Source organism: Carya illinoinensis, chromosome 12, assembly GCF_018687715.1.
Source record: "Carya illinoinensis cultivar Pawnee chromosome 12, C.illinoinensisPawnee_v1, whole genome shotgun sequence".
Lineage (NCBI taxonomy): Eukaryota > Viridiplantae > Streptophyta > Magnoliopsida > Fagales > Juglandaceae > Carya > Carya illinoinensis.
Genome location: NC_056763.1, coordinates 29,818,814 through 29,833,256, shown reverse-complemented (window position 1 = coordinate 29,833,256; position 14,443 = coordinate 29,818,814). Strand labels below are relative to the sequence as shown.

Here is a 14,443-nt window from a genome sequence, read left to right as displayed (position 1 = left end):
TGATGAGTTTAATAAAATCATCCTAGATCTAGTAAATATAGATATCAAGGTGGAGGATGAGGATCAAGCTATTCTTTTACTTAGTTCTTTGGACTCATCTTATCAAAGCATAAAGGAAACCATGATGTTTGGAAGAGACTCTCTTACACTAGATGAAGTACAATCTGTACTTCATACTAGGGAACTGCAATACATAGGGGAATCAAAACAAAATCATGGGGAAGGTTTGACTGTCAGGGGTAGAACAGAAAAAAGAGAAAAGAGGGGCAAGAATGAGGGCAAGAAGTTTAGGTCTAAGTCAAAAGGAAAACACTTTAAGTGTTTTCACTGTCATAAAGAAGGACATTTCAAGAAGAACTGTCCTGAAAGAAAGAATAATACAGAAAATAAGAATAAAGAGGCAGGAGATGCCTCTGTAGTATTAGAAGGATATGAAAGTGCTGAGGTACTCACTGTAAGTGAGGTTGACTAAAAAACAGAGTGAATAATGGACTCTGGCTGTTCCTTTCATATGTGTCCAATCAAAGAATGGTTTGAGACATTCTCTGAGTTAGATGGGGGGCAAGTAATTCTAGGAAACAATAAGTCCTGCAAAATCATGGGTATAGGGTCAGTGAGACTAAAAATACATGATGGTACTGAAAGGGTTTTAAGGGAGGTTAGATTTATACCTGAGTTGAAGAGAAATTTAATTTCTCTTGGCATGCTTGATTTATCAGGCCATACCTTCAAATCTGAGGCAGGGGTTCTTAGGGTTACAAGAGGGTCCTTAGTTATTATGAAAGGAGTGATTAAGAATGGTTTATACACACTACTTGGTAAAACTATAGTTGGGGAAGCATCTTCTGTACAGAATACTGTACAGAACCAATCTGTGTTGTGGCATAGGAGGCTTGGGCATGTGTGTCAGAGGGGACTTATAGAGTTGCAAAAACAAGGTTTGTTAACTGACCATAATCTAAGCAACCTACCCTTCTGTGAGGACTGCATTTATGGGAAGGCTAAAAGGGTTAGCTTTAAGCCAGCAATCCATAATACCAAACAAACCTTAGACTATGTCCACTCTGATCTATGGGGACCTGCAAGAGTAAATTCACACAATGGAGGAAGCTATTTCCTATCATTTGTGGATGATTACTCAAGAAAGGTTTGGGTTTATATACTGAAAAATAAAAGTGACACTTTTGAGAAGTTTAAAGAGTGGAAAAACCTAGTTGAAAATCAAGTAGGTAGAAAACTCAAAGTTTTAAGGACTGATAATGGTTTAGAGTTCCTGTCAAATGATTTTAACATGTATTGTAAAAAGGAAGGAATTATTAGACATAAAACAGTGAGAGAAACCCCTCAACAGAATGGACTTGCTGAAAGAATGAATAGGACTATCCTAGAAAGAGTGAGGTGTATGTTGTCAAATTCAGGGCTGCCCAAAACCTTCTGGGCAGAAGCAACAAACACAGCAGTTCATTTTATAAATAGGTGTCCTTCTTCAGCAATAGGGTTTAAAACACCTCAGGAACTATGGTCTGGAAAACCTCCCACTTATGACCACCTTAGAGTTTTTGGGTGTGTAGCTTATGCACATTCAAAAACTGACAAATTGGAACCTAGGGCACTTAAGTGTATTTTCATAGGGTATCCTGAAGGGGTTAAGGGATACAAACTATGGGTAGAAGGACCTGGTAGGTTTAGATGTATAGTGAGCCGAGATGTGACCTTTAATGAGTCACAGATGGCTCGGGTACAAGAGTCACAGTCAGTGAATAATAATGACAAGTTCCTAGAGGGATCTCAGATTGAGGTGGAGCAGGTTAATACCCAACCTGAATCTGTAACTGGTAATGACAGTGACTCTGAGGGTCAAACTTCAGAGGATACAAGTCAAGGTGGAGCTAGATCTTGGAATCTGGCTAGAGATAGACAGAGGAGGGTGATTAAACCACCTTCAAGATATGGTCAAGCTGAACTTACCATATTTGCCTTAACAGTGGCTGATGAAGTAGTGTATCAGGAACCTAGAACTTACAAAGAAGCTGTGACCAGCAAAGACTCCTCTAAATGGGTATTAGCCATGCATGAAGAAATGGAATCCCTGAATAAGAACAAAACTTGGGTTCTAGTACCAAAACCCAAAGGAGTAAAATTAGTGGGATCCAAGTGGATCTTTAAGAAAAAGGAAGGCATACCAGGGATAGAAGGGACCAGGTTTAAAGCTAGGCTTGTAGCCAAAGGCTTTACACAGAGAGAAGGGATTGATTTCAATGAAATCTTCTCTCCTGTGGTTAAACATAGCTCAATTAGACTACTTCTTGCTTATACAGCCTTTGAAAACTTGCATCTAGAACAGTTAGATGTTAAAACTGCTTTTCTGCATGGAGAACTTGAAGAAGAAATTTATATGCAACCTCCTGAAGGTTTTACTAATGAAATTAAAAACAATCAAGTGTGTCTTCTTAAAAAATCTTTATATGGTCTTAAACAGTCACCTAGACAGTGGTATAAAAGATTTGATACACACATGATTAACAATAATTTTAAAAGAAGTTGTTATGATAGCTGTGTCTATTACAAGGAGGAAAAAGGAATATTTGTTTACCTCCTATTGTATGTTGATGACATGCTGGTGGCTTGTAAAGACACTGTTATAATTGATCAAGTTAAATGCATGCTGAAATCAGAGTTTGAAATGAAAGAATTGGGCCCTGCTAAGAAAATTTTAGGTATGGAAATTGAGAGGGACAGGAGTGCTAGACTGTTATACCTGTCTCAGAAAAATTACATCTCTAAAATTCTTAAAAGATTTGGTATGGAACTTGTTAAATCTGTTAACACACCCTTAGGTCAACACTTTAAATTATCTACAGATCAGGCCCCTAAAACAGATTCTGATATTGATTTTATGCAACAAATTCCCTATGCTAGCATGGTGGGAAGCATAATGTATGCAATGGTCTGCTCTAGACCTGATCTGACTTATGCTGTGAGTGTGGTTAGTAGGTTTATGGGGAACCCTGGTAAACCCCATTGGCAAGCTATTAAATGGGTACTAATGTATCTAGTGGGCACTACTAACTTAGGACTCAGTTATGGAAAGGGTGTTGAGAAAGGATGTGAGTTAATTGGTTTTGTAGACTCTGATTTTGCAGGAAACATAGACTCTAGAAAATCCTTAACTGGATATGTGTTTACTGCTTTTGGAGGGGCTGTTAGTTGGAAGTCACACTTACAATCTGTTGTGGCTTTGTCCACAACAGAGGCTGAATATATAGCATTGACTGAAGCAATAAAGGAGGCCATTTGGTTAAAGGGCATTGCAAATGAGTTAAGTTTTTTTAATGGTAATATTTCTGTGCACTGTGATAATCAGAGTGCACTTCACTTAGCTAAAAATCAAGTTTTCCATGAAAGGTCTAAGCATATTGATATAAGGCTTCATTTTGTTAGGGATGTTATAGAGTCTAAGGTTGTGGGTGTGGAGAAGGTCTCAACTGAGGATAACCCCTCAGATATGATGACCAAGTCACTCCCAAAGTCTAAGTTCAGACACTGTCTGAACTTAATTGGCATGGAGTCTAGAGTCTGTCCCCATTAGGGGGAAAGGTGCAGGAATGAGCCAATGATGAGGATTGATATTTTTTTTTGGCAAATAAATGTTTTGCCAAGGTGGAGATTTGTAAATGTTATGGCAATTACATTTATTATTATGCTTTATTAATCTGACCTCTCTTGTTTCTATGTGTTACGTTTGGATGGATGTAAAGAAGCTTCTGGATTAGTGAAGCCTCATGACCAGCACGTGTCTGTAAGCTACTTCAAACCGAGGCCAAGTTTGAGCCGTAGGATCTGTCCACGTGGAGCCATCTGTCATGCCATATAAATGCATCGTTTCAGCTGTATTCTTTAACCTAATTTCATTTTGTGTATTCAGCTGATTGAGAGAGGGGGGGTCCGAGAGAGAGTGAAGAGAAGGGGGAAACTAGGGTTCATGTTTGGGAAGAAAATCTTTGATTTTCTTGAGTGTAAATGAGTGCTCTGTAATCTGAGAACGTTTCTGAGGCTTCTCTGTGATGGATATTGATATCAATAAAGCTCTGAGGCCCATTCCTGCCGTGGACTTAGACCATTAGGGTCGAACCACGTAAATCGGTTGTGTTCTTTCTTTCTTGCTCTATTTTGCTTATTTCTTTATCTTCTTGATTATTAATCTTGTTGTATACGATTCCTGATTATTATTTGGATCTGTTTGCATATTAGGGTTTAGTCATAAATCTGTTTGGCTCGTTGGTTCTGTCTTGAATAAATCAGTATATGTTTTCAATATCATTACCTGTAGTACAGTTTGTATATGTATATGCTTAAAGGTTACTCTGAACATATCTGTATAGAGTTTTACATTCGTGTTGAGACTTTGGTATAAACAGAGTGTTGTACTAAAGGAAAGACTCAGGCATATAACATTACAAGTAACATGAAAAAAAAATTCAGATGCAAGAAAAAATGGGAGGGGAAAGGAGAAGAATGCGTGGGAGAGACGAAGGGAACTTGTTTTTCTTTGAAGGGAGAGGGAAGAAGAATGAGTGGGAGAGAGGGCAAGAGGAGGAATTTTGCTGCGTGCGGGTGCGCACCTCCTACGTGGCCAATTTGTATTGATGGGTGTAAAAAAAACATCCTCACCCGCTCGGCCTTGAGGTTTCCTTTTAAAATATATTGTGATATTTGTGTCAATTTTTTATATTTCACTCTGTTACTAACTGATCCATGCAGAAATTAAAGTGTTTTCGGTGGCTTTGAAGCAGCAGCACTTATGTTTAAATGAAGTGATGCAAACACGTGCAGAATACATGTTTCTATACGGTGTCGTATCAAGTAAATGAGGAAGGGAAGAAGAGTCGTCCGATTAAGCCTTGATGTAATCTATGCTTCATATAAATACCTGTGTGTCTATGTTAGGGTTAACAGAGAGAGAGGGCTTTTGTGTATTGTGGCCGTTAGGGTGTTTTGGGAGTGAATCTGAAAGGGAGAGTTAGGGTTTTGTCGAGGAAGAAGAAAAGCCAATCTTGTGATTTTTTCTTGGCTTGACATTGGCTCATCTTGTACTCTGAAACTTTGGCTTTACAAATTCATCAATAAAGAATGATATCTGAGGCTGTTCCTATCGTGGATGTAGGCCATTAGGGCCGAACCACGTAATCTCTGTTTGTATCTTCTTCTCTCTTATTTTCGTGCATATTTTCTTATTTATTTACAGATTTATTTGCTTATCTTGTCATCTTGTTATCTTGTTCTTATTACCTTATCATCTGTAAATCTCAACTGAGTTTCGGCTTTGATCAGTATCTTATCATATTGAGATTCTTAATTTAGTTTCTGTTTTGAATCTGTATATATATATTGTCATATTGAAAAACTGGATTGGATTTCTATATTGGGGATCCTTGAGATTATATTGTATATTCGGATTTGAATCATAACATATATGAACTTTGCATACTCTATTGGAAGATAATTATTTTAAGAGAAATTCTTATTGCAGTTCCCATTCGGGGACTGCGTTGCAAGCATAATGAAACGCAGTATTTCATTATTGAATAAAACGTTGTGTTTCATTACATAAAACCAAAACACTCCATGCATAGATGAAATTGCCCCCCCTCGCCCAGATGAAATCGCTCCCCATACCTAGATGAAATCGCCCCCCTCACCCCGTCGCCGCGGTCGTCAACTCTTCCCATCGTATGTTGTGTCGTCGTCCTCTTCCTTAGAGAAGAATAAATCCCCTTTCTTCTTCAGATGCAGATAAAAATCATAAAATGTGCTTGTATTTGGTTCTAATAAATCCCCTTGCTAATTCTTGATGTCTTACTAATTAATACATAGTATTCATTTATTTCCACATATGAGTGAAACTCGAGCAAGTGATTTGCAAAAGCATGGCTACTATCCTTGCAATCGATCTCCCTTCTCGTTTCCTAGAAAACAAAAACTGCAAATGACTAAAATGGAAGAAAAGAGAAAAGAGAAACGAATGAGGTAGAGCTTGAGACCCAAAAAAAAAAAAAAGACTTGAGGAAAATGGAGCGAAAACAAACAGCATGTTCTGTTGATGGTGGAGAAAAAGGAAAAGAAAACAAACTTTGAGTATGTGACACCGTTGGTCTGGGGCGTAGGAATATTCCAGAATGTTAAATATTATCATTTAGCTTTTAGTTTTAGAAGAATGAGGGGGTAAAGTAGTAATTTCAAGCCTAAAAATGTGGACAATCTAGTCTAAAAAATGTGGACAATCTAGTCATTTTAGACACTAGGACTGCATTACAGTCCTCTAAGAGGACTGTATATAGCGCCGCTCTTCTTTTAAAGTCGTTCTATGTACTGTTCCCATTTGGACTTGTGTGTGCATGAAATGGGTCTTTTTGTCATTTCACCTAAAATTTTGATCAAATATGAAAAAAGCCCCTAAGTCTATTTTGCCTCCCTCCAAAGAATTATCTTTCCCCTTCGACAAATGTTGCACTCTTGAGTTAATCCACTTTCTTTTCCCATGATTTTCCAGCAACCAAGAAGAAATAAAACGAAACGACAACTGAATGTGTAAGAGAAAATGAAGAGACTAACCTTATCTTGCTAATACGAAGCCCACTTCTAGACCATAACACAAAACCTAGTTCAAAAATTCAGACTTTGAGGACCAGGCGTGAAACCCAAATATTGAAGGTGTCCAAAAAACTAACAGTGTATAAATAGGAACTCTTTTGACAGTGATCAGAATACTTGGTTTAAGATTTTGACCAATTGTAAACAAAAACTTGAAATTGTAGCAATGGGAGAGGGTTGAAGAAGGGAGGGATAGGCATCAGAGACCAATATGACCATGTCAATATAGGTAGGGAATCAATCCAGAGCATTTCGATTTTGAGAGGAGTGAAAAGACAGTAGTATTTGTTTTGCTCAAAACGATGCATTTTTTCTGTTTTCATTAAATGGGCTTGCGTGCATATGCAAACAGAATTTCTTATTATTTTATTTCTAAACCGACGTGTAAAGTACATCATTTATATAATTTAAATAATAAAATTTAATTTGTAAGATTTACATTTTAAAATTTATATTTCAAATCAAATTATGTCATATACGAATTTTATTAAGTATGCTTTAGATATCAGCTTAAAAATATAATTTTTCTTTAAAAAATAGTAAAGCCCACATTAAAAATTATTTTTTTATTTTTTATTTTTATGTGGATTATAGATTTATTATTATTATTATTATTATTTTTAAAAAAAGAGTGATCTTGTATACTTTAAAATTATACAAACCATTTTTCTAATTTTAATATTTCTCCCTAATTCTCATGAACCTTGGATACTGAGGCTTTTGTTAAGGTGTATAATATATGTCCTTATGTTCAATTACTACCACAATAGAGAGGCAAGCATAAAAAACTAAAAGTACACATATTGTGTTATTTTTAATAAATCTATTTCCAGGGAGAAGAGGTACTTTTAAGACACCAGTTTAAATAAAATTTCCTACACATTAATCCTCCTTTCTTATGAATTCTATTTTAGTCGGAATATATGAAGGCATAAAATTATAACATTATAATTTATAATTTCAGTTCACAAAATCCTTTGATCAAAAGTGGACGAAGCATAAAAATAGTCATAAAAAAAAAAATAGTCACAAAAGAGATATTTTAAAAAAATAAAATAAAAGTTTTAGTTGTGGGTAAAAAAGTGTCGTATAATTATATTAAAAAAATAAATAAATATAAAATTTATATAAAAAAATTATTTTTTTAATAATAAATTTTATTATTTTTCAAAACGTAGCATTACTCATCTTTTAAACAATTACGCGAGATTGGGACAAAAAGTAATTAAATTAGATCTTAGGGACTCAAACATGAATCTGTGATCTCACCCCTTTCTCTATAACAAGCAAACCCTAGCCGTCTTACTTCGCAGATCTTAAAAGTCAGAACTTTTCAAGTTTGTATTTTGAGTAGAGCATTCGTTTCGCTTATTCAATGTAATCGTAAACCTTCGGAATGCCTTTTGAGTTTTTTTCCCCCTTTTATCTTCTATATAGCCAAATATGAGGTTAGGGTTTCCAACTTTAGTTCTTCCCTATTTGCCAACTGGAATTACAAATCGGGTTCTGTATTTTTTGGTTAATAGTTTACAGAATTTCAATTTCCAGAGCTTCTGGGTTGTGGTTCTTTTTGGCTGGTTTTAAGTAAGCATGTTCCTCATAAGGTGTTTTGTGTTCTCTGATTGTTTATATTTTGTTTTCTATTTTTGAGCTTTGATTAAGAACTTCACTTTGAATCCCTGCGAAGAATCATATGAAAAATTAAAAGTAGTGGACTGAATTTCCATTTGATGAGCAATGGATTCTGAGGGATGTGTAATGGAATTGTAGAGGTTCTAATTAAAAGTAGTGGTGTACTTAGGTCTGTGTCTGTGTCTGTTCATATCTGCTGAAAAGAAAAAGGAAGACTTTTGCTTTTGAACTCGTCCTGTCATCTGTTCGTGAAGCTCATTAATTTATTTTCATATGGAAAATCTTTGGAAGTGACTTTGCATCCCTACGAGGACTGCCCATAATAGAATTTAGTGGACAGTTCTCAATCTAATGGGCATTACAGTCTCCAAACGTTTCTTATCGAGATATTTATGTATGTGATGGCTATGTATTTGCCGAATGAAATTACAAGCTGGGTTTTGCATTATCTGGTTAATAACTTCTAGCATTGCAGATCGCAGAGCTCGTGTGCTGCGGTTCATTTTGGCTGGTCTAAGTAAACCATCTACCTTATAAGGTGTTCTGTGCACACGGCTTGTGTGTATTTTGTTTTTCTATTTTGGGCTATGATAAGAAATTTTGCTTTGAATCCCTGTGAAGAATTATATGAAAATTAAAAGTAGTGGACTGAATTTCCATTTGATGATCATTGGATTCTGAGGGATGATGGCTATTAGCCTCTGGTATTACAAAGTGCATAGTAAAAGTGGTGGTCTATTTGGGTTTGTTTATGTTTTGCTTATATGCTTTTGTAAAAAAAAAAAAAAAACAAATGGGACTTTGCTTGTGAACTTGTTTTGTAAATTATTTGTGAGACTTATTCATTTATTTACTTGGGGAAAATCTTGAAAACTGACTTTGCATTCCCACGAGGACTGTGTTTAGTAGATAATAGCGGACATATGTCATTTGATGGACAAACGAATTCCGGGGTAGTTGTTTGGTATTTTGGGGGTACTATTATTCTGTATCTGTGTGCCTCACAAAATCACTCCGGCAGCAGAGTTCTTGCTTTGGTATTATGGGTCTGGCTGTTTTCTAAGAGGTTAGTTTCGGGATAATGGGATCTGAAATGATTCAGATTGGTTGGGGAAGGTAAATTCCTCCTCCGTCTTGAAAATACTTCTCTGGTGATGATATCAATGCTCTCTAGCTGAGTACTCTTAGTTTTGTTTTGATATAATAGAAAGGCTAGGATCGGCTTGAGAATCTGGATGTGGGCATCTACTTGACATTTTGTCTTGTGTATCCTGAATCAGCGTTGTCACATGGCAATGTGCAAGGCTTTGGCAACTGTTCAAGATCACACCCAAGTGAAGTGCCCCAACCTGAACAAGAATGTGCATGCTGCATTTCGTAGATTGTTGAATGTGAGCTGCTGCTCATCAGGCTGGAATGCGGCATAGCAAATTGAAATCATTTCTGATGGTAGTTGCCGGAGGCATGATCAGGGGAGAGGCTGGAGGCTGGAGAATAATGGCAGTATCCCTTTCTTGCATGCTCATAATCCATCGGATTATGCCATAAAAAAAATTGTGAAGTGTATTTTAGCTACTGTACCAATCCACATGTACGTTAATAGTATTCATCAAACGTATGTGTCTATATATATATTTATATGAAAATGCTGAAAGAGTCGCTCAAACTTATCGTACAATCTTACCGCACATGCATTTTAATTATTTTAATTTATTTTTTTACTTAATAGTTAAGAAAGTAATTATTAATAAAATTATGTATTTTTTTTTATTTTTATTAATGATTAAGAATGTTAAAAAATATATTAACAAAAATAATAATAATAATGGAAAGATTTACACCTTAATTATGACATGTGTGCTTTCCAAGAAGTTAAAAATAGAACTGACTCGTAACCAAATCCCATTACCCACCCCCGTCTCTCTCTCTCCCCTCTCTCTCTCTCTCTCCCAAAAGTCCAAAACCCTCTTTCTCAGCCACAGTCGATCTCTGTCGATTCCTCACGGTAGCTACAAAAAGAAGCTCCATCATCAGGCTGATCTGTAATCTCAATCCTAGTGCATCACACGCTCATATCCTATTATAGCTACACATTTACAACCCTTATGTCCGTTGGAGGAGCAGCTTACATGTACTGCCACACCACAAATGTCACAACCATGAATAAAATTGTGTGAAGTCACTATAGACCCCGGAGTTTGAGAAGGGTACGTGGACTTCAAGAAGTCACTACTCATCATCTTTGTTTATCTCTACCTTTTTTTTCTAATGAAACAAGCAATAAATTTAGATAAAAGAAGTAATCTCAAAAACTGATTAAATAAAATAAAATAAAAAGAGCTCATCAGTTATATTAAAGGATCATTCTATGGGGCAAAACAGTTGACAACCCGTTGTATATAATTCAATCATTTTTAATTATTTCTTTATTTTTATAAAAGAATTTAGTTAAATAAATCAATTTTTATTTAAAAAATATAGAAATTCAAAAATATGAGAAAATAAATTAATTTTATATAATTGGGTGGAAGGTCAAGTGTTAGGCTTACCAGCACTTCTCTACATTAAATAGGAATCAGGATGCTTTTTTTTTTTGATTCAAAAGGAATCAGGAGACTTAAACGAGTAACATCGGACAGATTGCCATATCATGGTATTATGGGATTCCATGCATGCTACATTATAGACCTGTAAAAGAAACCCATCTCTTTCACTCATGGAACCCCATTTCTCCATCTTTTCCATAGTGTTTTCTCTCATTTTCCTGCGAGCCAAACGGATGATAGACTTTCCATATCCTATTCAGTCTTAATTACAACAACGCAACAATCATTTCCCCCTTCATTTTCTCGATAACCACAGGTCCACACGGCGAGGGAAGCTTTGACTGGACAAAATCCGATACCTTATGAAAATGGTATGCCTTCTATGATGCCCAGGAAGATGATACGGAGGTAATGTTGAATGTGGTGACCTGAGAGGCATTTTGAGTTTTGAATCCCTTTGAAAGCAGAACACTCTTGTTTCTTTCAGTTTCCCAAAAACAAAAAAGAGAGCACTGATGTTTTGTAGAGAATGATATAGGAAGGAGGCTAAGGAGCCACCACCATTGAACCACTGTCCCCCTTGCACTTCTTGCTTTTTCTTATACAGAATAAACGAACCAACGAAGGGAAAACATGATCATTTTTGTTATTATCCAAAGCGACCCTTCTTAGAGCTTTTGATACTGTAGCCATGGCTGAATCATTCGACGCCATCATCGACGAAAGAGATGAGCTAATGATTTCCCCCACGGGTGATGGAAACCCAACATTCAGAAGAGGCCACTATCTTAAACCCTCCGTAAAGCCTGTACAAGAACCAGATTTTGAGTTTCCTTCACTTTTCATTCCACCGAAACCCACCATTCCTGAGGTCGGGAACTTGCCACTGAAGGTCAATTATAAAGGTTGGCGATGCCCGCAAAAGAACTGGAAAGAATGGGTGGATAGCTTGCATTCCAAACAACAATCCACATGGAAGAAAGCTGGTATTTATGAGGCAATATTGAGTTCCACATACAAAGTTCAAAGGCACAACGGTTTGATTATTGCGGTTGCTGAGAGCTGGTGTCCTGAGATCAATTGCTTTGTGTTTCCTTGGGGAGCAGCAACAATCACCTTGGAGGACATGATGATTTTGGGAGGTTATTCTGTTTTGGGTGACTCCTTTTCAGAGCGCCTTGAAACCGACGATATGAGGAAAATCAAAGGCAATTTGACTGAAGCCTATAAACAAATTTCAGTGGCAAGGAAAGTGAGGCATTGTCTATGGTTGAACCATTTCATGGGGACTGGCCACGAGCTCGAGCACGAAGCGTTCCTTTCTGTGTGGCTTTCAAGGTATGTCTTTCCCACATATTTGTACGATAACATTGGAGAACATTGTTTCCCCATTGCAATTCGTCTAGCAAGGGGTATTAGGATTGCGCTAGCTCCGGTGGTCCTCGCTAGCATTTACCGGGATTTGCGTTTATTGAAATATAATATCGATGTGGCCCGATCTACGACAAACGAGAATAAAGGTGGTATCTTGGTGCTGGACCTTTGTGCTCCATTTCTGTTGGCGCAGCTTTGGATTTGGGAGAGATTTCCAACGTTACGGCCTAAACCAAATTTGATTAAACATGGTGAGCCAAGAGTGGCTCGATGGCACATGGTGAAAAGGGTGAATATTGAGAAAGTGAGACTAGTGATTAACTCTTCCGGAGATAGTTTTCAATGGCGACCTTATGCTCCAGTCTTCGGGAACTGGTCGTCTTCAAAGCTTTATAGGGATGAAGAAGAGTGGGTATCAATTGGTCCTAATTTGGATATAGAACTAGAGTCATTTGCTCGATGTTTGAGGGTAAGCGAACTGGTGGGACTACATTGTATAGAGCAATACCTTCCACATCGAGTGGCCATGCAGTTTGGCATGGATCAAGATATTCCAGATCGTGTTCCTCGCTTTAATACGAGTCAAGAAATTGCTTGGAACAACTACTGCAGGCCAATTATTGATGAAAAAATATACATACCAGCCAGGCTCTTCGAGTCGGATGTGACCACTCGTTACTTGAAGTGGTGGAAGCAGTCAATGTTTGCTCAAGAAGACCCAATCAAGTACTTTGTCAGGCGGCATAGAAATACAAGAAGATTACCCCGAATTTATGCACGAAGGATGGAAGGTAACCATGTTTGTGTTCCTCCTGGAATTTCTATGAAATGTCAGAAGGGGGATGAAAAGGAATCTGTCAAGGAAGCTAAACAGATTGGAACCCCGAGGGCGCCTATTAATGATGAGAACAAACCGGCTGCTGATGTCAAGTCTTTCTCAGGCTCGTATTGTAAAAGCATATCACAATCAATGACAAATGATGGAGCTGTGAAAAGGGACTTCTTGTTGATACCACTGACAAAGATTGTGCAGGGCAAAGGTTCAATGGGTGAACCCGGTAAAATTCTGGCAGGTGCAAGTGTGATTGAAGTGGGATTTCCAGATAAACCAACAGTTCGGGAAGGTAGGAATATATCAGAACAGATGCCACGGACTTCAATATGGAAGAAGGGAGGTGATGGTGCTGATGTACCCCCAGGTTTTCCAACCAAATTTAACAAGGTTAAGGCAGGGAACTCTGTTAATGTAGATAAACCAACCGTGGTGAAAGATAAAACACTACCAAAGCAGGTAACGCAGGCTTTTGTAGGAAAGAAAGAAGGTAATGAAGCTGATGTGCCACCTGGCTTTCCTCCCAAAAATAAGAAGGTTAAAGTAGAGAATCCTATCAAGGAAGATATATCAGAAAGTGAGGGGAAGAGATTTTATGGCACCCATGACAGGCTAGATAAAGGGCCAATTGGTGATGGTAAGCATTTTTTAGGCGAATCGCAAAGTTTTTCAGCTTCAGCGATTATTGGAGCACTTAAAAAGGAGCCAATGATAAGATCGGTGGAAAAAATTGAAGGCAAAGCTGCAATAGATAGGTTAGAAAGAGCCACGGAATCTACAATTAAAAGCAAGGCAGCAACTCCGGTTTACGATGGGCTCAGCATCGATAGAAATGAAAGAAAAGGTAGCAGCCATACACCTGAAATACCAGGACTGGAACTTGAAGCTCGGATTAGTAGGCTGGAGAAAGTGGTTGCTGAGCTAAAAGCGGCAAGGTTTAGCAGCAGGTTTGAAAATATAGCTGCCAAAGAAGGCTGGGCCGCCCCATAGCAGCACAATAAAATTGCTTTGCTTCATTTATATTTGTAGTTTCTGCATCTGATGATGATTTAGTGCTTAAAGCATGTAGAGCTTTTGGGTTATTGGAAACTGACTACATATTGTGCAGTTTCTTGCATAGTTAGTGATGTTCATACAGTGTACTTGATGCCAGTGCTGAAATCTGTTCAGCAAAAGACAGCATAAACCATCACAGATACAGGTAGTAGAAGATCTGAAGTAGCATAAACTTAATTGTTCTTTTCACAAAGCGTATTGTTACCGTGTAAGAATTTCAAAGTAATATTGCTTTGCACTCGCTCTCTCCACATTGATTTCTTCCTTGATAACTCGGCCAGTTGTCAAATATGCTTATGGTTTATCATCAGCTTTAGGACCACATCTATTGTATAAACTCGTAGCAAAATTT

The 14,443-nt window shown here is 37.3% G+C and overlaps 1 protein-coding gene, 1 long non-coding RNA gene and 2 other non-coding genes across 4 annotated transcripts; all 4 read left to right on the top strand.

Annotated features, from left to right (window-relative positions):
* Positions 1 to 7,856: 7,856 nt before the first annotated feature.
* LOC122290389 lies at positions 7,857 to 9,949 on the top strand. The gene is made up of 2 exons (XR_006236374.1): positions 7,857 to 8,099; positions 8,759 to 9,949. It is a non-coding gene; the product is annotated as an uncharacterized LOC122290389 (long non-coding RNA).
* Positions 8,326 to 8,405, top strand: LOC122290630. Its single transcript, XR_006236491.1, has one exon. It is a non-coding gene; the product is annotated as a small nucleolar RNA R21 (small nucleolar RNA).
* Positions 8,892 to 8,970, top strand: LOC122290629. Its single transcript, XR_006236490.1, has one exon. It is a non-coding gene; the product is annotated as a small nucleolar RNA R21 (small nucleolar RNA).
* Positions 9,950 to 10,895: 946 nt separating the features above from the next.
* LOC122288953 lies at positions 10,896 to 14,329 on the top strand. The gene has a single exon (XM_043095791.1). The coding sequence runs from the start codon at positions 11,521 to 11,523 to the stop codon at positions 14,023 to 14,025; it is 2,505 nt and encodes an 834-aa protein (XP_042951725.1). The 5' UTR covers positions 10,896 to 11,520; the 3' UTR covers positions 14,026 to 14,329.
* The last annotated feature ends 114 nt before the right edge of the window (positions 14,330 to 14,443 follow it).

Bases quoted from the DNA above. Each gene is read 5' to 3' on its own strand.
- LOC122288953 (XM_043095791.1), top strand. From the start codon at position 11,521: ATGGCTGAATCATTCGACGCCATCATCGACGAAAGAGATGAGCTAATG.